Source organism: Musca autumnalis, unplaced genomic scaffold (assembly GCF_047663935.1).
Source record: "Musca autumnalis isolate F117 unplaced genomic scaffold, ASM4766393v1 scaffold_2, whole genome shotgun sequence".
Classification (NCBI taxonomy): Eukaryota; Metazoa; Arthropoda; class Insecta; order Diptera; family Muscidae; genus Musca; species Musca autumnalis.
Window position 1 is genome coordinate 110,585,521 of NW_027411755.1, and position 27,706 is coordinate 110,613,226.

Below are 27,706 nucleotides of genomic sequence, written 5' to 3' on the forward strand. Positions count from 1 at the left end.
TAGTTATCACAATTTTAATATTTTGAAGTTTTTATTTTAATGACAAATACTATTCTATTTGGTGTATTAAAGAAATGTAAAATGCTAATCAAGAAGATCAGCAAAGCTTTCAATGAGTACCAAGTAGATGTCGACAGTAGTCAAATATAAAATCAAATATTAATTATTTTGGTTCAGTTTGCCTTAAGTAATTTGGTATAAAAGCCAGATAGTTGAAAACTTTAGTATCGCCTTAAAAGAAATGTTTACGAGTGAAAAGCTTATGCACAGGGGTAGTGGTGTACCCTACACCATCACATAGTCGGCCCCGTCCCGACTATTACCTTTGCTCACTTGTTATTACTGGGAAAATTATATAAACTCGTATCTCAATAAATGCGTTTCATGCTTAAAATAAACAAGATTGGAATATTTGAATACTAATATGCATAGATGCACTCAATTCCCTAATAATTATATTTGAATTTTTATCCAAACACCGATGTATCAAAAGATAAATAGTTTTTATCCCTCCTGATTCAACTTCAAGTGACCATAGAATAACTAGATATTCTAGTGGTTATAGAATAACTAGTTATTCAATGCGACACACCCTTGTTAAAATAATGGCTTATTAGAGTGTTTAGTAAGTAGTTACATCTATCAAAAATTGCTATAAAAACCCATTATTTTGGTAATGATTTGTTCTGCGGACAACTATCGTTATACGATGCTATGTCATATAATAAAGAAATCCACAAATTTAGTCTCAATTAAAATTTAAAACATTTATTTTATATTTTATTATTAATGATTATATCGTAATTCCATTGAATGACTTAATTTACAAGATTTTTTTGTTTTGGTTCGGTTGATAACTTTGGATGATGGGATCTCATGTATGTTTGAATGTAAGTATTTTGTACAAATATTTTTGGTTATTTATTATTACATTTGTTATTAATATATAAATAAGTGTGTGTAAGGACAATATGTGCGATATTTAAATACAAACATATGTATGTACGTACAGCCTACAACAAACCAATTGACATTCTGATGAATGACAGATTCACAGTAGGACGATAACTAATGGAAGAAGGGTGTATCACACACCATATGCATACCATACCAAATAAAATCTAGTTTAGTTTATTTAAATATTTTCTGAAATTGTGGCATTTCGTTGCTTGAAAATAAATTTTAAAAAGAACAGTTCATTTGTTATTAGCTTAATTTTATAAAAATAGGCTTGTGTATTAGACGAATGTAATAGGTTTGAATGGTGAAATAAATATTCTAAGTTCTGCCACTATTAAGCAAAGACTTTTAAAGCAGTATCGGCATTTGGATATTCAAAACAATGAACAATGAAATATAAGATTGGTTTTCTTGTCTTTTATGTTGTCATAATAATGTACATCTTCCCATGATTTGAATGCAGAGTGATTACAACAAGGTCCATTTTGAAGTTTTGAGAAATTTACTTTTTGAAGCAAGAGATGGGATTGAAGTAACACTGCCTGTATTTCACTTGACGCTTAGTTTCGGGTAGACGATACACATCATTGGAAATTGGTGAACGCAAATAAGACCTGAAATTTATTGAAAAGCATGTCACAAAGTTTCAAATTTTGCAAAACATCATTCTTACGTGGGCCGGTATTGGGCAATCATCATTTGCAAACGATCAAGTGGCAAATTGGGATAGACATTTTGCTGAACGGGAAGATCATAGTATAAGCTGCGCAAATCATCAATGTCCGTGTCGGCTGAGTCTAAGCTCATGTTCTTTTGAAACGGAATAAAAATAGTTCAAAAATTGTAATCAGTAAAATTAAATTCATACTACTTACCTGAGTCGTTTCAATGGTATTCTGTGGCCGGGCTTCAATAACGGCAATTGAAACGGTAACTGTAAAGATTGCAAATAAGGCAAACATCTTCGAAATTTTCATCATTTTGATAATCTGAAATGAAAATAAATAATAATGTGAATAAGTGTTGGCAAGACTAAGTAACCCAAATTTAACAATAAAGTCGATTAAAAAGTAAAATTTCTTTTACAGTTTAATTATGAAAATACAATAAATCAAATTCACGCTAAATGTCCAAAAGTGTTTGTATGAAAATTACAAATGTCAAAAGACTTATCTTATTTTTTATTTCATTCATATTCCAGACTATAATTTAATTTTTAGAATATTATTTTAAACTTGCAGTTATTAATATTAATATTATGTATTCTTGTACCTAGATTCCTTATATGTTTGATATACCCTATATGTTTGCAATACATATGTATATCTAATTAATATTTTGGATCGGTTTCTCTGGTTATCCTTTTTTGTATAATGTTAATTTAATATAAAATATTGAACAAATAAATTTATTTTAGTGTCCTTTGGTGATTGTAACATATCCATATGGTAAAACTGTCCCACAGGTGCTACACATTAGTATTTATATAGTAACCAAAATAATAACCAACCAAATTAAATACTTAATGTATCCATCTTTATATATAAAACTCAATTGTCGTTTGTTGGTAATTGAATCAGTTGAAAACGGCTAGAGTGATTTGGATAATTTTTTGTGGAAATGTTAGTCATAGTCCAGTTTAGGTTTTTATGGAAAGAAAAATTGGCCACGCCCACTTCTCCGCCCACTTTTATAAATATGTTATATCTACGAAACTTCTCAACAGATTTTCCCGAAATTTTCAGGGAACGTAGAGTGATGGCCCCCTGTTGAAACAGGCTACACATTTGGTTGAATTTCGGATCGGGCGGGGTACCTCCCCTATGCCCTATTTTTGTAAAAATGCAATATTTGCAACAATTACAAATGTATCGCTTTGAAAACTAATTTCCGAGTCAATGGCGATTGTGTCTCCGACCTTACTTGCTTATTTGGGGCATTAAGACTGGACAACGCCCACTTTTTTAAACATGTTATATCTACGAAACTACTGAATCGATTTTCCTGAAACTTTCAGCGAATGTACAGGGTTGGTCCCCGATAAAAATAGGCTACATATTTTTTGACTTTCGGATCGGGCGGGTACTTCCCCTATGCCCTATTTTTGTAAAAATGCAATATTTGCAACAAATACGAATGTATCGGTTTCGGAATTTATTTACGAGTCAATGGCGATTGTGTCTCCAACCTTACGTACTTATTTTGGAACTTAAGATCCGACCACGCTCACTTTCTAATTAGGTTATATCTACAAAACTACTGAATGGATTTTCAAGGAAATCGCGATTTGTCTAAACTTTTAAATCTTTAAAAATAAAAATCAAATGTCGTTCGTTGGTCATGGCATCAGTTGAGAACGGCTGGACCGATTTCGATATTTTTTATGCAAAGAAAATGTACGCCCACTTTTTTCAATCTTAAATTTTTGTCATTTCTACAAAAACTACTGAACCGATTTTCCTGAAATTGCCAGGGAATGTACAAGGATGGCCCGCTTAAAATAGGCTACAAATTCAGTTGAATTTCGGAAGGGGAGGGGTACTTCCCCTATACCCTACTTTTTTAAAAATGTTATATTTACAATAATTACGAATGTATCTATTTCGGAAGATCTTACCCACTTTTTAAGGATCCAATGACTTGACCACACCCACTTTTTAAAATATGTTACATCTACAAAACTACTGAACCGATATTCGTGAAAATGTCAGGGAATGTACGGGCATATTTTCTTGAATTTTGAAGGGGGCATATTTGAAAAAAAACGCCTTACCTTTATGAATAAAAATCAAATGCTGTCATAACCCAACTTAGGTTTTTTGGAAAGAAAAGTTTACCACGCCCCCCGAAAACAGGTTACATATTTTATTGAATTCCAGAGGGAGCGGGGTACATCCCCTATGTGATATTTTTTAAAAACGTTATATTTGCAAAAATTATGCATGTATCGGATTAAAAATTTACGGATTAGTCTACAATCTAGGTACTTCTTTAGGGCCTATAGGTCCGACCACGCCTGTTTTTTTTAATATGTCATAACTCCAATACTACTGAAGGGATTTCCATAAAATTTGCGACAAAAGCTCAATGTTTGCCGTTGTTATGTATATATTATGAATTTCGGAAGAGGTGGGGTACCTTCCCCATGCCTTTCTGTTAAACGCTGTATATAAGCCAAATGTATGATTATATCGGTGTCACCATACATTTTGGTAGGCAATGAAGTTGTGTGCACCCTAGGTACATATTTGGAGCCAAGATACCGGACCAGGCCTACTTTTTTTTTAATATGTTATATCTTGAAACTGATGACCACGCCCACTCTTTTCAAAACATTATTTTTCCAAAACTACTGAACCTAATATTCAGGAATGTCCCGTGGTCCAAAATGCTATATATTTGTAGACGAATTTCGGGGCCTATTATTTTATAATCGCTATATTTGTTAAACTTATGAGTGCATCGGGTTGCAAATTAGTTTTCGAGACAACGGTGGTTGCGCCTCCGATCAAGAAAAACTATATGTATATTTACAAATTTACTTGAATGATGAGGTTCAACGGTCCATCAGCGATGAAAAGCTAAAACATATAAGTCTCAATAAGCGGGAGAATTCGATTTAACCACTTTTTAACCTTTAAAATTAGATCGCTTTAGGATAAAGACATGGACATGGACGATAATAAATCCTAAAAAGCATAAATTGGCGAAAAAATCCGATAAAGTCCGTGAGAGAAAAGAAAGGTTAGACACAAAAAATCCTTCTCGGTTTGACAATAGACCGAAGAAGTGAGGTAGAAAATACCTATTTTTTAATTTTTAAGCGTAAAGTCGATAAAAAGTTGTCATTAAAACTCATTACGACGGGCCAGCAACGCGGACCGGGGTCTACTAGTATAATATATAAACCCAAAAATATCATATCATCTAACACAGTCACATTTTTATTGAGCCATTGCATATTCCTCGATTTAGATACATCAACATTAAAAAGAACATTAACGTCATCGACGTCAACATGACAACATTTACATAGTTGTGGGATTTTGGGATTAAAATCAAATTAACTCTGATGTACAGAATCAGTAATTACCATGCTCTGCTCCAAACTAGTAGCAATGTTGAAAAATTAACATCAACGACAAACGATTATTGTGCATACCTGCAGTTATGCATGATGCTCATCTAACTAATAACATTAAATTCTAATAATTACACGCAAAGCTATCCTTTAAAGGGTTACCACTGAAGTTCACAATCAGTGGAATTGACGATGAAAATCATCATGAAAAAATCATTTTGGGGACATTTCAGCTGGTTGTGAGACTGGATAATGAGACTGGTGAGAAGATATGAAATCGTATTCAGCACTATACATACACCTGTAATTTTATGGCAGTTTTTGAATACAGGGAAACTAGTTTAAGCTTGCTTTAACAACTTATATTACTTAAGGACTTGTAGTCCCTGAAAGATAACTACCTAAACGGCAATTAAATCGGTACATGTGTATACCCTACGCCGTGATTGGCATAGAATCGCTTTTTGAGCCAAATTATGCATGTCCGCCTGTCTGTCCAAGCTTTATTATAATCAAGGTACAGGTCGAAAGTGTATTGCGTAAGCACAATATAATTTGATATTACTCACTCACATCACTTTTGATACCAATTACGTAACATTTGTCCAATCATGTAGAAATTTGATTAGAGCTCCAAATTGCTCGATTTTACTCGAGAGTGAAAAATACTAGCGAGTGGGAGTACTCGAAGAGTAAGAATTTTACAAGAGGTTATCGCTCGCGAGTTCTCCTTTTTGAAAAATAAGAGTGGGGGACAAAATGTTCGAAATAGATTTTACTCTAAGGCCAGGTCAGGCAATTACCCAGTAAACAATTGTTGCCGAGCGCTCTGATATTAGATTCTTTTAAGAGGTTTTCCAAAGTTTGTTCAGAAAATGTAGGGAATTCTCAAAATTTCCCTCAGAAATTGAAGTGATCTTCAGCAAGATTTCGTTTAAGAATTTCTGCACACTTTCGTGCGCTTGTTTTCGAAAATGTTGCGAGTAATCTGCACATACTCTAATGCAAACCCGTTCGTTGGTATTGATATGGTTACGAAGTTTTTCGGCAAATCACACACACGCGACCCGAACGCAAAGTAAGAGAGCAAATGTTTCGATTTTTTTACTTCAGTCTTGTACTGAATGTCATGCAAGCAGGTTGATACCGCTTTATTTGTTTTTTTTTTTTTTGGGTACACTGAAAATATTTTGCAATTGTACAGCAAATATGTGGAGGGAAGAATTTGAAAATGATTTTTTGTTTTGTATTAATATTTTTAATGACGCAGAATGCCTCGTCTGCAATGCATCAATAAAAAATGTATGTATGCTTAGAAAGTCTTAAAAATCATTTTTATATACAATTTTTTTTTTCTCTCAAAAAAATTAACATATGAAGAAAATACTTTTCAAATAATGAAGTTATTTATATTATTTTTAATTTAAGTCATACAAAGCGAACGCGCCAACAATATATTTTTCATTTCACACTCAATATGAAAATCATCACCCTGTTCTGTCAGTGTAATTTTACCCACACATAAACAATTTAAGCGCTCGCTCTTCTTGGTCGGCTATGCTCTAATGCAAACCCGTTCGTGGGTATTGATTTGGTTACGAAGTTTTTCGGGAAATCACACACACGCGACCCGAACGCAAAGTAAGAGAGCAAATGTTTTGATTTTTTTACTTCAGTCTTGTACTGAATTTCATGCAAGCAGGTTGATGCCGCTTTATTTGTTTATTTTTGGGTACACAGAAAAGATTTTGCAGTTGTACAGCAAATATGTGGAGGGAAGAATTTGAAAATGATTTTTGTTTTGTATTAATATTTTTAATGACGCAGAATGCCTCGTCTGCAATGCAACAATAAAAAATGTATGTATGCTTAGAAAGTCTTAAAAAATCATTTTTATATACAATTTGTTTTTTCTCTCAAAAAAATTAACATATGAAGAAAAATACTTTTCAAATTATGAAGTTATTTATATTATTTTTAATTTAAGTCATACAAAGCGAACGCGCCAACAATATATTTTTCATTTCACACTCAATATGAAAATCATCACCCTGTTCTGCCAGTGTAATTTTACCCACACATAAACAATTTAAGCGCTCGCTCTTCTTGGTCGGCTATGCTCTAATGGGAAATTTTGATTCGTTTCTCTCTCTCTCGGGAACAAAATTGCCGAACATTCGTCGAGAGTTGATTTAAAGAAAAGGGAGAGATTTTTTTGTGTATATAGGCGCCCGTGTGCGCTCATTTAACGTTGCTCTCTCCACACACACAATTCAACCCATTGAAAAAGCATGCACTCACACAATGACGCCCCGTAAAGTATGCAATAGAAAAGTATGGTGCCTGACCTGGCTCTAAGAGTGAAATCATGCGGAAAAATATTTTTTGTCGATTTGTGTGTTCCTGTGTGTGTTAGAAATGTTAAAGAGTTAAATCAGTGTTCACCAGCAACAACAAATTCAACCGCTGCGTTTGTGTTGGGTAAACACACGAGATTATCTATCCCTCTCTAGATAAATATCGTGTGCGTTAATTCATTCCTAAAAAAGAAGATGATAGGTGGAGAGAGTAACGTTCAAACTCACCACAATTGAGATTGTGTGTGTTCACACAGACACGGCTCGCGAGGCCAGTGGTGATTAATACTGAGTTAAATAAAAAGTCATCACTAAAGTGCTAGTTGTTGTTGTATAGATTCCCGGCCGTGACACGCGCCGATCTCTAGTGTGCGTGTTTGTAGTACAGAGCTGCTCTTCTTTTCAAAGACAGTATATTCTGCGATCCCACTGAGTTGTATTTGCATTTGCTATTTTCCCTCACGTACACTATGCGTGAACAAAAACAAACAAACAACATCATTTGCCCAGCTAAAATTTTTTTCCGAATTCGTACCGAATTCGGTACGAAAGTTGTATGGACGTGGTCACCGAATTCGGAAAGAATTTTCTAAGGAAATTCTTAAAAAATATTAGAGTTTCGCGACGAATTCGGTGCGTATTCGGAAGTAAATTCTTGAAAAATTCGGAGAAAAAATTAGATTTTCTGACAGAATTCGGTCCGAATTCGGAGGAAAATTCTGGAAAATTCGATGAAAAATTTAGATTTTCTTAAGAAAATCCGTCCGAATTCGGAAGGAAATTCTGGAAAATTTCGGAGAAAAGTTCATATTTTCTGAAAAAATCGGAAACAATTCTGACGCTGACGCCTTTGATATTGACACAACACGTGTCGTACTGTACTGAACAAACCCCACTCAGAGACAATTTTCTTTTAATGTACTATTTATGGAAGATTATAATTTCAAACTTTCTAATGAGTTTGCCTGTTGTTATCATTTTATGATTAACAGTAGAACAATGTGCAGAAGTATGTTGAAGCTATCAACACTAGCCTGAGTTATTATATGTTGCATTTATATTAAAAAAAATTGTAAAACTGTATATGCGAATTTTATGACCAGTAATTTTGCTCTTCGACATCAACCGAAAAAAATTCCCTTAGAAAATCCATTAGAAATCGGAACGAATTCGGATTGACGATTCTTAAGATTCTTTAGAAAATGTGCAGAGATTCTTAAAATAAACTTATAGAAAATCGGTCCAATTTCTAGGAAAATATTAGAGAAATCGGCCAAATTTCTAAAAAAAATTCAGAAAATCTCAGAAAAAATCTGATATCAGAGCCCACGGAAAAAATTGTTAGCTGGGTTGGTTGTTGCGTTTTTCACTCATACCCTGCCAACATTTTTTCAATTTTTGGAAGATTGTTCGCTTAGATTAATCTTCTGTGATTCCCCACGGCGATCATTGGGTGATTGTTTACATTTTTTTCTTACATTTTTCAAATGATCGCCGTTGGGAATCACAGAAGACTCTTCTGGAAGAGCAACAGATGATTGTTACTAAAATGTTTGATTTTGTTGCATATAATTCTCATATACACTTTCTTCAGAACTTTGATATAAATGGCACGTATAATATTATGAGTATTGACAAACCACACATGTCCAGGTTTTGCTAAGTTTAACCAAAAGACAACATATTGACTGAGGAAACAGTACTGAGTACACAGTGCCTATAACAAATAACCACAACATAAAGGAATAATTAAAAACCATAACAAAGCAGCAAAGAAAAGCAGAAAACTAAACAACAAATAAAAGAAACAAAAAAACAATTGTTCTATTCTTTTTTTAATTTTTCTTTACATGTTGATCTTCTGAAGATCTTCCAGATGATTAATCTGCGATTCTTCCTCGCGATTCGCTTCCCGGACACAGTTACTTTATGTCGGCGATTCGCAGGTTATCATTAGGCGCGCTCTTCCGCGATTAAATTGATCTTCCCCGCTAATCGCAGATTGTCTTTAAGCGATTAAAAATTTGAAAAAATGTTTGCAGGGTACATTCACATATGCATCCGTTTTGCTGATGTAGTAGCAACCAGTTTTTGCACAAAACATACAATCAACCAAACCATCATACGAGAGCTACTCGAAAAGTTGAACATTTATCATCATAATAGCTTTATTGTTTTCTCAAGTATTCTCCAGAATAATTTATACACTTTTGCATGGACTCAAACCAATTGTTGAAGCACTTTTTCCACTCAGAATGAGATACCTTCACAAAACATAGTTTTTGAACGCTTCAACAGCATCTTCTGGCGAAATAAAAATAAGTCATTGAATGTCAAGCCAGGTCTGTACGGCGAATGACACATCATTTCCAACTTTTGTCCTGTCAAAAAGGCGCTGCACGGTGTTTCCGCCCGTGGACAAAAATTGAAAAATGTATGGCGACAAATTTGATTGTGAATGAAAAGAATATTAGAATTTTGTCTAAAAACAACAAACCTTTTACATCCAGTATTATTTTTGTCAATTTACAGCGCTAACATCCCAAGTTAAGTCGAAGAAGTTGTGATTTGAATGTGGTGCCTTAAAATCTTAAAATACATCCGCAAAGCATTTGTAAAATTATAAAAAATTTAGGAGGTACATAAATTTACAATTTCCAAAATGAAAATGATAGATGATGGTATTGGCAATGTTTTCATATTCGTTTTCTAACTTTTTAAAAATAAATTCTTTATTTTATATTGAACATTGTTTGCAAGGAGGTATTTTGTTCAATCAGAATTCAAAATCAGAAGTCAAAATATCAAAAATCGGGTGGTACCTTTATATGGGGGCTATACCCAAATGTGGACCTACATCCACTAAAACGTTTTTCTATCTTTCAAGGCAGTAACCCGATTAGAACTATTTTTGGCACTCCTTTCCATGCAAGTGGGTCCACTGCGCGCTGGTTTGAATCGATGTGAGAATGCCCGCATTGTTGTGGTGCACAATAATTCGTGTTCTCTTGTTCGTTTTACGAATTTTTCGGAAGACTTTAGGCAAACAAAGAGGAATTGATCGTCCTACGTTGCTCAAGCGGAATAGTCGCCACATGGCCAGTTTTGCCAATGAAACAGGCGCCCATTTGCTTCGAAGTGCTTCTCCCACGAACAACTGTCGTTGGATTTGACTCGTCTTCGAAGACCCACACGGACGATTGCAGCTTTGCTTCGGGCTCGTACGTATATATGTATCTATAATTAGTCACATGTGAGGATCTTACAAAATTCTTTTCAAGAACCGCAATCTTTAACGTATTTGTTTTTATTTCATCTGAAGCTGTGTATTCAATTAATACTCACAATAACGAATAGAACAAGAAATTACTCTCACTCGAAAAAGAGCAACGCATATGCGCTATTATTTGAGTGGCATAAAAATAGAATACACTCGATTTTTTTATCACTCCCATTTCGGAGTACTAGTTGTAAGACACGCTGTTCGGACTCGCCTAAAAAATGTAGGTCCCATATTATTGACCTAATATATATCGGAAGGCTCTCATTGATATGAGAAGTCTTTCTTGTCCCTTCTGGGATGTTTGTTGGAATATATGTATGTATATATTTGTGTGCATGGGATTGGATATGAGCAGCTGGAGAAATGCGCCACCTCAAATCTATGTGAAGTATCGTGGGGGCTCTGAAGGAAGGAAGGGTACCTGTTTAAGGTACCTTGTACAATACGTTTTCTATAGGAATTGAGAGCATTGTTATATTCGGACCGGAGTTGCCGCTCACTGTCCGAAATTGCAAGAGGATGTTGATTTAGGGCTTATTGCATCTATAGCCGCTTATGGCTTCAGAGACCGCCTGATGATGTATGAGTTTAATGGAATTCGCTTGCCGTCCGATGAAATGACGTCTTGGATGCCTTCACGTTAGCACCTGAAGTCCTAATGGATGTGTCGGGAAGGCGAATCTTCAGTCACAGTGTGATTGCTGGAATGACACGGCAGAATGGATGCCAGAAGGAATAAGAGACACAACATGTTGTCGGACTGACAGCCCCCTGGTCTCCTCATGAAGCTGATCCGGGACATTCCTGAACACTTAGATACAATCCGTTGCAACTCGGAGCACATTATTCTGGGATGCTTGCAAATTTCTCCATTGTGTGTCTCTCAGGAAGGATGTCAAGACTCGAGTCAAGAAAAACCGCTGGTTTTGTATGTCGCTACCCATATTTCCAGGAGGTACCAGCTAGTGCTTTGAGGACTTTATTCCTGGCTTTCACTTTATGCTTTATATAGATGGCGTGTGTCAAGAAGTAGAGGAGATTGTCGAAGTCTACAACTTGATGAATATATTGAGTTCCAATTTTACTTCTCGCGTCCAGAAAATGACTTTTTAGGATGACACGGATGACCTTTTAAGGTATAAAACAAGATTGCGCTCCAGGTAGAAATTATAGATATTGCCTAGATATATAGTCGGAAATCAGAGCACTTACGTCGCGAATATTTACCCCTAATGCTATGGTGGTTGAACAAATGGGGTGAAAAGTAGAGTTGGGTAGTACCGGAACTACCTAGTTCCTACATAAAAATCGAGATTTTTTATGTATCAACTCCAAAGATCAACACTTTGAAAACGTGTAAAAACACAAAAGAACGGTGAAAAATTATTTATTTAATTGTATAGGTCTGGGAAGTATTTAGAAGGATAGAAAAACGAACATTGTATTGGTGTCGGAACTATATGGAACTAGATTTGCCCACCTCCAGTGAAAATACCCCGGTTGTGGCACTACCATTTTGATCTTGCGATATTTGAACTTTTGTATTCTTCATCAGATTGTTTTGATTTAAAATAGAAAATGAACCAAATTAATCTTTCTAATGCATAATGTTATTAAAGATTCCCTATGCCTTCTTTAACTTGCCCACACTGTACCGAAACTCACTGGTTCTATCGCCAACAAGAACTTCAGGGCTCATACACTAATCATAATATAATAATAATTGTTCCACAAACATGCCGGAAGGGACAAGGAATATTCTTTCAAATCAATGAGTGCACCCCGATTCACATTAGCTCAATGACATGAAACCTATTGTTTACAGCCGAGTCCGAGTTGAGAAGTTTTATACGGCTGAAATACTCAGGAAATGTAGCCAACAAAACACTGAGGGTTATTTTGCCACCGTTGAAAATTTGATGTTTCCTGCCCTGGGAATCGAACATAGACATACAGCGTGCAAGGCGGATATGCATTAGGGTTATGACTTGTTTAACTTTTTTCTCAAAAATGATTTCCTGTTGTCAGAATGAGTTCATTCTATGGGTCGATTATGGATAGCAAATTTAATAATAGAAGTTTCCATTTCCGTATTGAAATTCGTACTTTTTATAATTAAATTAATAGCTTTAATTAATTAATTGATAATTCAAAAGACTGATATTTGATGAATTTGACAAACAAATCTGTTATTTCACTTACTTTAATTGTATGATATTCTATTCTGGCAATGCAACTACAGTTGAGTTGCTATCCATAATCGAACCCCTACTTACCCCTACTTGAATTGACCACTTTGGATAAATAACAAATTTAAAATCATTTTGGGCGGGAAGCTTTTTTATCGATTCGCTTTGTAATTAAGTTTTTATATAATCTTAGATAAAAACTCCTCAAAACATGATACAGGGATACGAGGTTGAAAAAATGTCAGAAACCTAGTGTGCATGCACCACGAGTGTTTTCCCAAATTTTCTTTATTTCTTGGATCTGTAGATGACCACAGCCAACAAAACTGGGTGGAACCCATCGATTTGCGTACACTTTCCTGAGATAAAATACCAATTTTTGGATTGGAAAGGTAGAAATTTGAGTTATCTTTACCATATTTCCTCTGTTTCGGACTCATAAACCTATCAAATGTGCCTTTTCTTGTAACTTTAATGTATTCTTCAAAATCTGTATAGAATTTTGACTTTATAAATTGTTTCAACCGATTTCTTCATATGAATATTTTTGGAGCTTTAAGCATCGATTTTCATTAAATTCCAAGACCCTAATACAAATTTTTTGCACAATATTTGTTGCCAATAAACACTCACGGCCTTTGTTTATAATTATAAACAGTTTTTTGTAAAACCGCATCTGACAAAGGATTTGTGTAAATTCTTAGGGTGGTTCTATCCTGGTGAACCATTAAAACATGCTAATATTTTGACATTTTTTCATAAGGCGAGTAAAAAGTACCGTTATAACGCATATGTGAAACATGTTAGTTATTGAAAATATCGGCTACTACATACTCTACATGTCCACAAAAATATAATTTACAATTCCTCTCCTATCGTCAGATAAAACGGTATTTCTAGGCAAATATTGGTTGGTTCTATTGAGATGAACCGGATGTCTATGCAATTAGTAAACATACATATTAGTGAAAAAGTCACGTTATTTATGCCACCTGTTGTTACATAGAGAACAATTTTTTCTTTCTACAAAATGCATTCGGTTAATATCCTTTAAGGCTATGCGGAATACCCACACGTCTCACCAATGGGATTTAAAAATAAATTGCATTGGCGAAATGTGTTTCAATTTTGTATTACATTTCATCAATATAGCCAACAGGTGAAATTGGACACTTTCAATATGCCGAACACTGAACTACATTAAGTGGCGCTTTATCCCACTACTGGAACGAACATACAATGGAATCATGGGGATGATGGAAGAAATACTTGACCATCACCATTTATTCTTTCGCTTCGTCTTTGTTTCATTATAAAGAAAATAAGTAGCCACAAGGCTTAGATATGCCTTTGTTTTGTTTTTGTTTAGTTATCCTCACCGACCACAAAAACTGAACACTGACGCGAAAATGTCCATCAAATAAGAAAGGAAATCTAATACGACTTCTAAAATGAGAAAAAAATAAGACATGATATACTTCATGTTGTTTTAAGTTGTTAACAGAGATGTCGTCATTAGAGGAAACTGTTGATTTTGGGTGTGAAAAGAAATTTGATTTAGGATTTATGCTGTGTTTGATAATGCACTCAGTCCCCACCAACTACTTTCGACAACGGTTGATGTCACAGCAATTAATCACAATCACAACATACATTTGAACGTGTTGCGACAAGAGGCAAGCAACATGTTGCTATCACATGACGACATGATGACATGACACAATGGAACGAACACAACCATTGGGAATTTTGGATAATGATTATTGATATTTCATCAAATATTTCATTGAAATTGCAAATGTTCATTGGTTGATTTACACTTGAATGAATAATATGTAAAAGTGAACTTTCTGCAATATCTTGCAGAGAAATTCCTCCAACGGATATAAGATAATCACAATTTAAAATTAAATCAAAAATATGTATCTTTCATTTTTAAATTATCATTTATGTATTTGCCGAGAAGAGAACATCATTCTTATTAACATGAGAATACTCGATGCTTAAAGAGTTTAGGTTTTCACTAGAAAAATCATTATTTCAAAAACTGAAAAGCCAATTCGTCGGTATCATGCTTATGTGTTTCATACGCCATTTTTAACTTTCTGAGATACAGGTGGTTTCAAAGGTTTTCCGGTTTATCTTTCTGAATTTTTGGCGGCTTTCTCATATCTGCTCTAGTTTCCGAGATATCCACGCTTCGACGCGAAAGCTTCAGTTATGAAATTAATATTATAAAAACTTACAAGTTTAAAAACACATTTCAAAAATAATATGGATATGCAACAAATCGACAAAAATTCTATTTTTAAAAAATTATCTATAAGATTTATATTCAAAGACATATTCCTTTATATTTTTGTAAATATTTTCTATATCCTATTATTAATAATTCAAGTCAAATATATAATTAATTTCTAAGGTCAGCCCCACGCAGTTGTGACGCAAAACATTAAAATGCGATTATCTCAAAACGGGCAAATGGCGTATGGAAAACTTTAGCATGACACCGACGAATTGATAATTCCCTTCGCCGGGATGAAATCGTGATATTGGCAGCGATCAGTAAATTTTGCAGGCTGTCAGTGCGTTTTGTAAACATTACTCTCTGTAATAGAAAGTAATAATGAAGTTAAGCCAATGGGGGAATACTCCAGACTTAAACAATTTATGAATTTTTTATTAGTAATTTGATTTAAGAAACATTATGAAGTTTTCAACGATTTTTAACTAATTTTCAAAATGAAGAGAAACTACAAAAAATCAAAAACATGTATTATATATTATATATTATATATTATATATTATATATTATATATTATATATTATATATTATATATTATATATTATATATTATATATTATATATTATATATTATATATTATATATTATATATTATATATTATATATTATATATTATATATTATATATTATATATTATATATTATATATTATATATTATATATATGTATATATATTTTCTTTTTTTCGAACATTCTCACGCCACACTTTCCCACCCCTGCCGACCGAGGGGGAGACCTCCCTTTTCGTCGGGATCGCGTACACACCATGATCCGCAACATGATGGGGTATGGGAAGGAAATCGAAAACCATCTACAGAATCTACTTCATCAGCCAGTAAGTTAGACGTTAAAGGACAACTCTTATTTTTTTCTAAATAAAATATTACGTATAACTGCGAATGTTGCTGACTCTTATTTTACGTTATCTGCAATGTAAATGAACTTCATTTATATTTAGGATCTCGTAAAACGAAATAATTTAAAGTGTGTGTAAATGTTTCTCGGGACTTGACGTCTTGGCACAGTATTCTAGTTAGGTATGTCGTGTACGGGTATGTGTAAGAAGCACCGACGTGACCAGTGGGACGACCCAAATATACTAACTAAATGTAAGACGATATGCAAGAAAAGTAATGGCACGCTATACACAAAACAACATATGTATGTATGTATCTAGTCAACGCATCGCGATAACCACCACGTTTGGAACATAAACAGGGTAAAAGGATCCAGCTCAGATAGTAAGAAATGAATTATCCATATTTTTGTGTTTATTATAGTACAATGTCAAATAGAACAAGTAAAAAAGAATTAAGTTCGGCCGGTCCGAAATTCTTATACCCACTACCATAAATTCTTAGTTAATTTTTTCGTGGGGAAGTTTTGTGAACACTGGGAACCTCAAATGTCAAATAGCAGATTCTTCAGTCAACAAATGTAGCTAAATTCCTCAAAATACCTGAAATCGGGTGGTACCGTCATATAGGTGCTATTCCAAAACATGGACCTATGTTGAAAATTTTTGGTGGAGACGTTTTGTGACCACTGGGAACATCAAATGTTAAATTACATATTATTCGGTCAAAACACTGGTGATAGACGCTATACCAACACATGGACCTACTACATTTACTCAAAGAGGGACACATCGCCAATTCCAGTTTTGAGCAAAACGCATTTTAAGTTGGAAATTAAAATTTGACTTCCCAAAATAAAAATATTATTACACAAAAAATAAAATAACTACTTGGACCATAATTTGCAAACAGCTAGCCAGATATCAGTGCTAAATTGCTGTGCAAGATCAAGCATAATTTGAAGTGTTTTAGTGCTTCATAAACTCAAAAAACTTTTTTGTTGAATTAAGCCAAACCCATAGTAAATGAGCTGTAACTCGTTAAGTTTAAGAGATATGAGCATGCAAATTGTACACAAAGTAAATTAGAAGTAGTGGGTGACGTAGGGGATGGAAGATACCAAGCAACGGTCCTGACCGGTTTTAACATGGCAAAGCCCAGGATTTATCTTGGTCCCTCTTTCATCTCAAGTGGACACTGACCTCCCCGTGGTGTCACCTGGGGAACTGCCTTTAACACCCGTTAATGGTAGTGAGCTAACATGTGCCGCGCGTTCTCCCATAAGTACGTTAAAATCTTGGGTTTGGGCGTCGGGTTAGTAACCCTCCCCTAGAAAAAACAGCATACTATGAAAAAACGAAAGAAAAGAAAAACAACCCTCTCTAATTTGACGAACCCCGCAAACGTTTTAGGGACCATGATCTGCGAATCTGCACCTGGAATGTTCGCAGTCTTTATAGAGAAGGTGCAGTCTTCGCATTGGCAGACGCACTTGAAAAGTACAAGGCCGATATTACTGCCATACAGGAAATACGTTGGATTGGGAAAGGCGTCACAACAACACCTAAAGGTGACGCACTGTATTATAGCTGCCATGACGTAAAGCATGAGTTTGGTTGCGGATTTGTAGTTGGTCGGAGACTAAAGCATCTGGTATCCAGCTTCACTCCAGTGAATGAAAGACTTGCTGCAATTCGAATAAAAGCTAAATTCTTCAACATCAGCTTTATTTGCGCTCATGCTCCCACTGAAGAAAAGGACGAACAGACCAAAGATATATTTTACGAGCGCTTAGAAGAAACATATGACAGTTGCCCTGCCCATGACATTAAAATCATTCTAGGCGATTTTAATGCCAAAATTGGAAAGGAGAATATCTTTGGCCCAACTGTCGGGAAATTCATCCTCCACAGTGAAACATCTGACAATGGTATGAGGCTGATAGACTTTGCAGCTGCAAAAAACATGGTAGTTAGAAGTACCAGATTTAATCGATATTCATAAGGGCACCTGGCTGTCTCCAGATCAGAAAACAAGAAACTAAATTGATCATGTTGTGATAGATGGAAGACATTCATCGAGCGTGTTGGATGTACGATCGTTCCGAGGCGCAAACATTGATTCGGATCACTACCTTGTTGCAGCAAAGGTACGCACCCGCTTAAACGTAGCAAACAAAGTTCGAACAGACACAACACGAAAGTTAGACATCGGTAAGCTGCAATCACAACAGATAGCCACAGCATATTCCACTCAACTAGCCCAATTGCTTGATCAAAGCACTCCTCATCCCGATAACATTTCAGAGCAATGGCAAAGCATTGTCCACTCCATGCAAACAGCCGCAAAATCCATACTTGGATACCAGAGACCTCCACCAAGGAATCCATGGTATGATCAGGAGTGTCGTGCTGCCACCGAAGAGAAAAATGCGGCATATAGGGCTACTTAACAATCCGTAGCAACGCGTAGCGCACGAGAGAAATACAGGGAGAAAAGGAGAGAGGAGAAACGTTTTTTCCGCAGGAAAAAGAGAGAGATGGAAAAGCGGGAGTGTGAAAAAATCGAGATGTACAGGAGCCACAATGAAGTCCGAAAATTCTACCAAAGAGTCAAGCATCGAACTGATGGCTTTGGTACAGGCACATCCTCCTGTAGAGACCAGCAAGGTAATTTGGTAACTGATACAGATAGTGTACTCAGGATATGGAAAGAATATTTTTCAAATCTGTTGGTATCCAATAGCAGCGCAGACGACGAAGATACCACAGTCCCAATCCCAGAAGATGCTACTTTGGTTTAAGTAAGCAGTTTAAAAACAAAGCCACATCTCGACAAACAAAAACAACGCTCTACAAAACACTGATACTACCCGTGCTGATGTATGGCTCCGAAGCCTGGGTACTTGCGCAAGCAGACATGGCAGTGCTTGGTGTGTTTGAGAGAAAAATTCTTCGAAAGATCTGCGGACCAATCTGCGTTGACGGTGAATATCGACGTCGCATGAACCACGAGTTGTATCTGCTGTACAACCACATCAATATTGTTAAACGTATCGAGATGCAGCGATTGCGTTGGCTGGGCCATATCATAAGAATGAGCGATGATGACCCCGCTAAAAAGGTATATAAACACGGACCGCTTGGTGGTGCACGCAGAATTGGCAGGCCAAGGAATAGATGGCGCAAACAAGTGGATGATGAGATGAAAAGGGGCGGTATTCCAGAAAGCGAAGCAACAAATAGAGAGAATTGGAGATCTTTTCTTAGTTCGGCCTATAGAACAAATGTTCTGTAATGGGCCAGCTAAGTAAGTAAGTAGAAGTAGTGGAAAAAAATAGAAATTGCTAACTCCGAAAATATATTTTTGAGTTATGCCACTCTTTAAGTAAATGAGCGATATGTTGACAATTGTTAGGGGAGAAGTTTTGTGACCACTGGGAACCTCAACAGGTAGTTCGGTCAAAAATAGCTAAAATTCTCAAAATACCTTAAATCGGAAGGTACCATTATATGAGGGATACATCAAAGCATGGACCTACGAGTATATTGACAATTTTCAATGGAAAGGTGTTGTGTCCGCAAGGAACCTCGAATGGTATAATAAAACTGTATATGGTAACATGGGCGGCTTCGCCACTGGGGCGCCTACGACAACCCTGATTTTTTCGAAAACTACAAGTGCTTGAAAAGCTCCGTTAAAGGGAAAATTGTGAGCTAAACGAAGATCTATAATTTTCCAAAAGCTGTCATTTGTGTCATAGATATTATTGTGGATGCACGCGGTGTTGTGCTTTTTAGGGTATTGGAAAAAATCGTGGTAGGTATATTTTGCGTTATCTTCTTTTGTGATATCAAAAATATAAGACAACTACTGAAATATAGAAATCCCAATAATTTGCATGAAAAAAGTCATTACAAATGTCAATATATTCATATTATGAAATCTGTAGGGGATGGGGCGCCTACGCCTTGATAGGGGTGTGGTGGGTAAATGTGAGAAATTTGACAGGTTTAACACAAATTCCTTATGCCATAGATATGCCGCACTATAATATGAAATTAAAATCGAATATTATTTTAAACGTATCTGATTTTCGTAATATTATGATTTTTGTACCTAAATTCCAGGTACCTACTTTAATTAAGTGCTAGAATCTGTTTATTTTTGTGAATTTTAGAATCATTTTTGATTATTCAATAGAAAACATGTTCCTTTTTTGCCTAATGTTGATATTAAAGGAAGAAGTATAGTAATTTATAGTATTCGAGTCCGTTGGTGAATGTCCCATATAGACCATGGGACAGCTTCGCCACTTTTTAAACATTTTGTAAATTCAGAAAAATAAAATGTTATAAACAAAATTATAACCATTTATTTATGAAAGCTTATAGTCAGGATATGCTAATATTTTTACCAAAAATAATAGTAGGAAAAACTTTAACGGTGTCGATATGTTTGTTGGGTGGGCATAAAATTATTTCATTCGCTCTTAAATACATATTTTAACTAATACCGTTTATTAGCTGTTTAGAGCAGTTAATATACATACATACATATGTATCTATATCATACCGATCAAATTTCTAATTAACACTTGAACAATATTTATTGCCGTCATAAAATTGTTGCACTTGTTCGTACATACATACGAATGGTATGTATGCATGTTCATTGTTATCACTTAACTAAAAATGTCATACACTATTAATATGTACGTCCCGTTAAATTTAACAAAATGGGAAATGTTTTACACAAAAAGTATAATTAACTTGATATAAAGAATTTTTATGGTTTTAATTGCATTTCCCAACCGAATTATTTCTACTTTGGCATTTTGGTTTTTTAGTGGATAGACTTAGTCGTCTATCTCTTGGCAATAAGCTCATCCAGCGTTCCAAAAAAAAATACGATTTGACTGTAGCTGGTTTGAATCGATGTGTGAGAGCTTGCCTTGTCATGGTGCACAATGAGTCGTCTGCCCTTGTTCGTTTTTCGAATTTCTCCGAAGACTTCAGTCTAACAAATTGTGGCGTACTACTCAAAATTGACCAAGAGCAGGCTACCATTTGCTTCGAAGGGCTTCTTTTATGAATAAATTTCGTTGGATTTGGCTCGCCTTCGAAGACCCACACGGTCGATGGCTGCCTTTGTTTCGGGCTCGTATGCATGTATCCATAATTCGTCACCTGTAAGGATCTTAGAAGCGTCTTTCAAAGCAATGCTATCGTATTTTTTCAAAATTTCTTTGCACCAATTGACAAGAGCCTTTTTGTTGAGCGATTGTCAACTTGTGTTGGATCCAACGAGAACAAAACTTTTTTAGTGACAGATGTTCATGTAATATCGAATGTATGCTGGTGGAAGAAATGCCCAAGGATGTCTCTTTATATCAAGGATGCTTTATCAGTTCACGCACAGCATCAATAAATAATAAAAACAACTCTGAACCATTATGAAGAAGAAAAATTTAGTTCCGACTTTTTCCAAATAAGTCATCCAAATATAAAAAATCGCCAGTACATGATCTCATAACACCTATGTTACTGAAGGCTCTTCCTACTACTGGCTTAGAAAATTTATCCAACATCTTCTTATTTTTAAAGTAAGACCAGCTTAATCACAGATTTGTTGTAAAGTAAATCAAATTAACTAAACCCACTTTAAAAACTTGTTGTTTTTAAGATTTGAAAACAAAAAAAATCTGTAATTAAGCTGGTCCTACTTTAAAAATAAGAAGTAAACACACATAATCTAATACATTCCGATATACTGGAAAACATCAGAAGTTAGTTTTCCCGGATTAGGTAACATAATTACACCTAATCCGGGAAAACCACCTTGAAAAGTGAAATCATACAGACCAATATCTCTTCTCCCCATTCTTGATAAAGTTTTTGAGAAATTGATTTGCAAAAGGTTATAAACATCATTGAACAGAGAAATCTTATTCTCAATCATCAGTTGGGTTTTCTCAAATTCCACTCCACTATACATCAATTTCATAGAGTCAACCATACTATCGATGACGCGTTGAAACATAAGAAAATATCCTGTGCCATCTTTCTGGATATATCGCAAGCATTCAATGCTGTAATGTCTAGGGTTCCACAGGGTAGTATACTCTGTCCGATGCTGTATTTATTGTTTACTATGGATCTGCCAACTTTTAACGAATGCGTGTTCCGAACTTTCTAGTGAAAAAACGTAGAGGCTTCTTCACAAAAACTACAATGCTCTCTAAATGAAATAATATCAGGGACAAAAAAGTGGAAAGTATCACTCAATGGCCAAAATCTACGTGTCATTTATTTCACAAACAACAACATCGTCAGCAATCCAATATGCGAAGTTACGTTGGCTGATAGTAAAACAACTCCAAAACATCAGTGGAAAATAAAATACTTATATAACCAGATACCCAAACCAGTGTAGTTATATGGAATCCAAATTTAGAGATGTGCCAGAAGTAATGTTATCAGGCGTGTCACAGATACCGATCGGAATGGTTTCAATTCCTTAATTTCATTTCGATCGTTTTTGTATTAGCTTCTTCAGATTTCGATCGATTTGGTGAATTTTGAAAATCTTCTTATCTATATATAAATGGTGTAAAAAATGTACAGTAATTCATAAAATGAGAACGGCTAGGCCGATTTCTGTAAATTTTTTTGTCAGTTATTCGCATTTTCGAGGAGAAGGTCTTTGCGGAAGAAAATTTTGGAAAATCCCTCTGGAAGAGTCGGAAAATTGGAAAAATCGAAAATTGAGTTTTTGTATGAAATTTTATTCCTTAATAGCGAGACGAAGTTCGCCGGGTCCGCTAGTTTAGTATAAATATGGCAACATTAGGGGAATCAAAAGAATCAAAACAAACCCATATCGCTCATTTACTCAAAGAGTGACATATCGAAATGAGTTAGCAGTTTCTATTTTTTCTACGATTTCTAATTTATCTTGTGTCAAATTTTCATACTGATATCTTTAAAACTCAACGAGTTTCAGCTCATTTACTACGAGTTTCGTATAATTCAACACAAATGTTTTTTTTTAAGTTTATGAAGCACTGAAACTTTTCAAATCATGCTTGATCTTGCACACAAATTTAACACGGATATCTGGCTAGCCGTTTGCAAAATATGGTCCAAGTAGTTATTTTAGTTTGGGTGCAACAATATTTTTAGTTGGGGAAGTCTAATTTCATTCGCCAACTTAAAACGCGTTTTTTCTCGAAAGTGGATTTTTTCAAATGTGTCACTCTTTGAGTAAATGAGCGATATGATTAGAAAACACTGTGGAAGTGGGAATTGAGAAAATATTCTGTTTAAAGAAAGTTTTTTTGTGCGAAAAGAAAGTTAATTTTTATTGGAATTTAAATTTGTCTATTGTTTCTGTAATTGGGCGCAAATTAATCAAGATAACATTGAAAAGTACCTGGTTAGAGTTCTTTCTTATTTTGTTTTCTTTTGGCTTTGCTTTATCATTCGTAATGCCAGATTGTTTAGTTTTTACAAGAGGCTTACACGAAAAAATTATGTGGCAATACTTTGTTATTAATTGGTTTCGTCAATTGAGAGATAATGGAAATTTGCGAATTTTTTAAACAAAATGATAAAAAAAAAATATGAAATTAAATTAATTAAACAATATTTTGATTATTTTTATGTGTTTTTGAGTTTTTTAAATTGAAATGTTTCCAAAAAATCCAATCCCACTTTCGATCGGAATTCGTTTCTGTGACATGCCTGTCAAATCCAAGTGTTCCAAAACGAAGTTCTTCGAAATATTGTTAATGCGCCGTGGTATATCAGAAACAGCGATCTTCAACGAGACCAAAGAATCAAAGAAGAAATTACACGTCTAGCTGAAAAGCTCCATAGAAAACTAGATGCCCATCCGAACGAATTAATTCCATCTATTCTCAATAATGAAAATATGCGCCGAACTCTAAGCAGGTTTAAACCACATGATCTAATCGATCGATTTTCTAGGCAAAATTCGTAAAACACCTTATTGATGTATGATTATATAAATTAAATTGCTTAAATTAATATGCTATTTAGTCCTGGTGACTAGTCGTAGTTCAAAAACATCATCGATGAAGGATTACACTAGGTTTTTATACCATACATAACATTATGGTAAGGTGTATTAAGTGTATTAAGTCCTTGTGCATTTGTATGTAACATGCAAAAGGAAACGAGATAGACCGAAATTAAAAGCGTTTTAATTTTTATCGGTAACGGCAAAATGAATTGGAAAATCCCTATACTGGTGAAATGAAATCTTTTTGAAAAAATCGAACGATATTCAGTAATATTTTGCTTCTTCACTTCACGGTACACTCTGTCATGCAGCAATTGAAATCTTCTTAATTTTTGGAGAAAACATAACAAGAAACAAATCATTTAAATATAACTCTGCATTTCAACATATATTTTAAATTTCATCGTACATTACAATTGACCTTCAATACAATATTAAAAAATACTATGTACTTATATTAGCTCATCCTCTCCCACTATTTTCCTATCGCACAGTGGATCCGCCGGTGGACAAAAATCGAAAAATTGATGGCGACAAATTTTATTGCGATTGAAATAAATATTCTCTCAACTTATCAAATTTTTAACATCCAGCCTTATTTTTGTAAATTAACAGCGGTTACACGCCAAGTTAAGTCGAAGAAGTTGTGATTTGTATATGAGCCCTTAAAAACGAAAAATACATCCGCAAAGCATTCGTAGGTTATGAGTAAAATGATAAAAAATTGGAGAGGTAAATGTGCCATTTTCAAAATGAAACTTATAGGCGATGGCATTGGCAATATTTTTACGAAAAAACAAATTCATAATTCGTTTTCTATCTTCATTAAAAATAAATTCTTAATAAATGACTTTTTCTGCTATTTTTAATATAATTACTATTAATTTAGGTTGAGTTTTACTAATGTTGTGAGCATTTGTGAGTTTCGAATTTTTTTTTAGAATGCAGGGAAAAGTCTCTAGATTACGACTAAAAAAAAGTCCAGCTGCCCCCATCTGCCACCCGCTATGTTATACCTCTTATACCACGCCCGTAAAATCGTCAAAATTCCGAAAATCGGGAGGTACGTTTATATGGGGGCTGTACATAAACGTAGACCCATATTGACCATTTTTGGCATAGAGGTATTTGGTTCACTCAGAACTCAAAATGCCAAATTACAGCCAAATCAGTTGGAAAATTTCGCTAAAATTGTGAAAATACCGAAAATCTGAGGGTACATTTATATGGCGGCTATACCTAAACGTGGACCTATATTGAATATTTTTTGCAAGGAGGTAGTTTATTCACTCAGAACTCAAAATGCGAAATAACATCCAAATCATTTGGTTAATTTGGCCAAAATCGTCAACATACCACAAATAGGGCGGTACCTTTCTATGGGAGCTATACCCAAATGTGGACCTACATCCACTAAAAATGGTTTTCGATCTTTTTGGCTTGTTATAAGCCTATGGTTAAAATTTGGAGGCGGTAGCTCGATTAGAACTATTTTTGGCACTCTTTTCCATACAAGTGGGACCACTGTGTATCGTGGGGTAAATGTTACGGTTTCTTTCTATGAAAAAGAAAAATTTGTTTGAAAATTTTGCCTATTTTGGCGAAGATCATTTTTAATATTAATTTAATTAATTTCCCGATAGAATCGAGCTTTCAAATGCATTAAATTAATATTAAAAATTATCTTCGCCCTAATAGGCAAAATGTTCAAATAAAAAATAAAATCAGCTTGAGCCAGGCTGGGATGTTGCCACGGCGTGTCAGCATTCAGAGCCAAACTCATAACTTTCAAAGATTACGCTAAGCGTTTTTCATGAAAGCCCTACAATGATGAAGCCGCTCAACAGCCGATATGTCTGAGGAGTGTCTACCAAAGGCGAAACATGTCACATAGTAGTGGTTGTGTGGGTTCGAATCTTCGGCTTTCCCTTTTCACTTGCATCATTGGTCATTAAGCACGATTCTATCGAGAAATTAATTAAATTAATATTTGTATTTTTGTATTTTGATGTTGATGATGATTACGATTCCTTCGGAAATTCCTTCGGAATACGGAAGTTTATGCATTTCCTAATAACAATTAAAAGTGTTTAATCTCTAGATCCTGTTGTCAGCAGAAAGAAAATAAACTAATAAAATGTTTCATATTTTCTATATTATTTTAATTCTATTTATAATTTTTATCGGGGATTAGTCCATACTGACTGAAATAATTACCCTAAAGCTGTAAAAACGGCCACCAACAATGGGTCTTAAAGCGAGTCCTCGATTTGGTCCAATTTTTGCACATCTTAATCGTTCTTCCTAACTTACGTCAAATTCAAAGATGGACTATATCGGTCCACTTCTTCCGGTACATCCTCGCAAAAGTTCAAATATTTAGGCATAAAACCCGATCGAGATTGAGATTATTCGTGGATACACTTTAGACCATATTTCGGATAGTTCTCTTTTCTCTCTTTACTTTATGTCAAATGCTGAGGGTATATCTGAGAGCTGAGGTATAAAAATCAAATCAACCACTATCACTTAACCATTTGTTAACCGATTTTAAAAAAAAAGTATGGGTTGTTCGAAATATAATATTCTCTCTTTCTGTTCTCCTAAACAAAAACTTGTAAAACTTTTAAGGAAAATTGTAAAAATGCCAAAAAATTAATTTTTACTACATAATAATATATTCAGACAATTCAAAACTAAAGTCAACGAAAACATTACACAAGAAACGAAATAACTTCTCTCATTGCTGAAGAAATGTCAAACAAAACACTTGTTGCATTCATGTCAAGAAATTTTACAAGTTACATACCACAAGGTCGGGCAGGGTTTTAGCACAATCTTCTAAAAAATCTACACATGTAAACTTTAAAAAACAATCCCTAACATTCCATTTATTAATTTGTTCGTATATAATTTAATTTTCCTCAAAGTAATAATTTTATTTTTTGCCTAAAAGGATTTTGCCTCGGTGGATCATTAAATCAAAGTAAAGTGGTGATCGTGATTTTAAACATTTTTTAATATCAAAAGTGTCCAAAGATTTCTTTAACATATTTTGTATCCAGGACACTTTACCTCCCATATATAAATAATTACTATTTTTGTTTTGTCCTTAAGGATATTAAAATTCAAATATATTCGGCAATCGTAGACACACAGACAAAAACTTGTTTTATTTAACACATACAAGAAATTTATAAAATTTCTGAGCTATTAACTAATGTTTGGCTGTTTTCACAATATTTTGCTGAAAGCTTCAGAAACCGCTGGTTTTGTGAAATAATTTTAAATTCGGGTTATAAAATATGTTCACTTTTAAAATTGTCACTTATAACCGAAATCACTGTGATACGTACTTTTTGGTGTGTGTTTTTTGTTTTAATACGAGAGACTAAATGTCCTTTTGATATCAAACGGATTCTATTCTAACACTGGACTGTTGATGTAAACACTTAGAAATTGAATTGTTAACTTGGCATCATTCACAAGTGGCCACTGCTTTTTATACAAACTTTGGCCCATGAAGTCGGCAAAGCAAAATAAAAAAAAACAGCTAACAACATCGGCGGCATTACCAACAGCAACATTAAATATGTATGTATGTAACAAAACACAAACAAACCACCATAC

The 27,706-nt window shown here is 34.5% G+C and overlaps 2 protein-coding genes across 2 annotated transcripts in view; one reads left to right on the plus strand and one right to left on the minus strand.

Annotated features, from left to right (window-relative positions):
- LOC141394440 (uncharacterized) overlaps positions 1–27,706 on the plus strand; it is a 326,009-nt gene that overhangs the window by 208,970 nt on the left and 89,333 nt on the right. The gene's annotated exons all lie outside the window — the stretch shown is intronic.
- AstC (Allatostatin C) lies at positions 742–27,553 on the minus strand. Its single transcript, XM_073968770.1, has 4 exons — positions 27,433–27,553; positions 1,836–1,949; positions 1,634–1,770; positions 742–1,574 (listed from the first exon to the last, which is right to left on the minus strand). Exons 2-4 carry the CDS (start codon positions 1,938–1,940, stop codon positions 1,463–1,465), a joined length of 354 nt encoding a protein of 117 aa, XP_073824871.1. The 5' UTR covers positions 1,941–1,949; positions 27,433–27,553; the 3' UTR covers positions 742–1,462.

Bases quoted from the DNA above. Each gene is read 5' to 3' on its own strand.
- AstC (XM_073968770.1), bottom strand. From the start codon at position 1,940: ATGATGAAAATTTCGAAGATGTTTGCCTTATTTGCAATCTTTACAGTT. The intron at 1,771-1,835 runs GTAAGTAGTATG...CCGTTTCAAAAG, and splicing joins ATACCATTGAAACGACTCAG to AACATGAGCTTAGACTCAGC. The intron at 1,575-1,633 runs GTAAGAATGATG...AATAAATTTCAG, and splicing joins ATTGCCCAATACCGGCCCAC to GTCTTATTTGCGTTCACCAA.